Below are 2,122 nucleotides of genomic sequence, written 5' to 3' on the forward strand. Positions count from 1 at the left end.
GAAGAGAGGCGGCTATCCGGCCGCAACGGACATGAATGGCTTCCATGATTTCATCAAGAAGTCGCTGCACGTTGAGGTCACGAAGGCGCAGTTATCCAACAAAGTCCGGAGGTTAAAGAAGAAGTACTCAAACAACGCGGCAAGGAAGAAATACAACCCTACGAAGCCGCATGAGCAGAACGTCTTCGAGCTCTCGAAGATCTGGGGCGGCGGCGGCAGCCGTGCCAGCGTCTCTTCGCCGAAGTCGAACGGCGCTGCAAAGAGTAACGGAAAGGCTACCCTGGCTTCACCTGCAGCTCCGAAAGAAGGTTCTAGAAAGAGTGAGATTGGTGGGAAATCGAGCGTTTCAGTGCGTTCGAGTGAGATGATTAGATTTGGTATGAGGAGCTTACCAGATGAATCATTAGATTTGGTTGTGATGAAGGGACTCGATTTGCTTCCGGATGCGAAGAAAGCCGAGTTGGACGCCATGTGGAAAAAGCTTCACATTGATGAACTGGAGCTTTTTGTAGAGAAGAATCAGTTGATGAACGAACAAGTCAAGTTGGTCCTCGAGAAGCTCAAGTCTTCTGATCATTAGTGGGTATTGGTGTGGTATGCTTTGTAACTTATAATGGCTTTTCGGTTTCATTTTGCCTTTCAAAAGCGGAGGTTTTTGCTTATTAACTTTGTTATGTTCAGTGTTTATTGCTAAATTTGAAACACCTTGACTTTCAAAAGCGGAGGTTTTTGCTTATATTTGCTTGTTTCGAGTATTATCAGATTCTCAAGTTTTTGCAATATTGCTTCAAATTACTAGGTAATTGCACTACTCTTGCCATCTTCTGTTGTGATTTTGAATCTGTTACACCAGAATTTCTTCAAATGGATAGGGTGTCCTTATTATTTTATCTTTTCTATAAGCGTTTATGTGATTTACTGGACCTTAATCATCTTATCTTTCTTGCTTTGAGTGCCTCACGTTCAAAAAACGCCGGGGCTGTTAGCCATCAGTTTGTTAGTTTTGATTATTTCAAGTTTGGACTCTCAATCCTTATATTTGTTTGTTTCGAGTATCTCAAGTTTTTGAGAACAATGGGGATTTTAATCATCTTATATTTGCTTGTTTCGAGTATTATCAGATTCTCAAGTTTTAGCAATAGTGCTTCAACTAGGTAATTGCACTACTCTGGCCATCTTCTGTAGTGATTTTGAATCTGTTGCGCCAGAATTTTTTCAAATGGATAGGGTTTCCTTATTCTTTTATCTTTTCTATTTAGTCTTTTCTTAATCTAAGTGCCAATCTCTTCTATGATTGCTAGTTCGACTGATGTTTCATTCAGCTGGTTTGGCGATCTAAATAAAATATGTTAGCATGAATAGTTACCTACCATCCTACGCACATAAATATATGTATATATATATTGCCTTTTGTTTTGTTTTGTTTCTTGTTCATCTGTTTTACTTTTTAATGTTTCAGTGTCTTCACTCCCATTGCTGCCACTTTTTCACTGTTTTCCCCCACATTTGCAGCCTAAAGAAAGACAACTATACCCCGAAGCCTGACCCTTAATGTCAAACGATCTATTCCTTGTTTCCAGCCCCGTTCCGTCTATTCTCGTGTAATCTGTCAATAAAAGCTCTTTCCTAAGGCTTTTAAGTCATTAACATACGTACTGTAGCAGCATACATAAAATTTAAAGGTTTCTTTTTAAAGTTTGAAGTTTTCGCTACCACCTGGTCCTTAAGCTTGGACATCAGAACGGGCTAAATAATTTTCATGGTTTTCTTGTTAAGTTATGCTTCCTTGCTTAGTTTTCGTGTGTAAATGCTCAACCAGTTGATGCATGGCTGGCTTTAAAGTAGATTTTGGAAGGAAATTTAAATTTTGGTTGAACATGTTTTGGTTGGAAGATGATGAGGTATGGCTTAATTGAAATGAAACTGCTTTGATTTTGTCAAATCTCTGTTTCCAAGTGTTGTATAGTTGAGCTACTACTGTTTTTCGTCTGATTGATATTTGTGTTGAAGAACTATTTGTGCTAAGTGGAAGCCTGGCAATGAAAAGGATGCAATTACCTCCCATTCCTTTGTGCTACTTAGTTGGAATTATTATCTTTTTATTATTATTATTTTTTTAAAG

At 38.6% G+C, this 2,122-nt stretch overlaps 1 protein-coding gene across 1 annotated transcript in view; it reads left to right on the forward strand.

Moving 5' to 3' along the window:
• The window catches only part of LOC21402304 (probable transcription factor At1g11510), a 4,679-nt gene extending 3,943 nt beyond the window's left edge, over positions 1 to 736 (forward strand). Inside the window, exon 3 of the mRNA XM_010110211.2 lies at positions 5 to 736. Coding sequence (XP_010108513.2) covers positions 5 to 580 — 576 coding nt within the window. The 3' untranslated portion in view covers positions 581 to 736. The remainder of the gene's footprint in view (positions 1 to 4) is intronic.
• Positions 737 to 2,122: the final 1,386 nt, after the last annotated feature.

Source organism: Morus notabilis, unplaced genomic scaffold (genome assembly GCF_000414095.1).
Source record: "Morus notabilis unplaced genomic scaffold, ASM41409v2 Scaffold583, whole genome shotgun sequence".
NCBI lineage: Eukaryota > Viridiplantae > Streptophyta > Magnoliopsida > Rosales > Moraceae > Morus > Morus notabilis.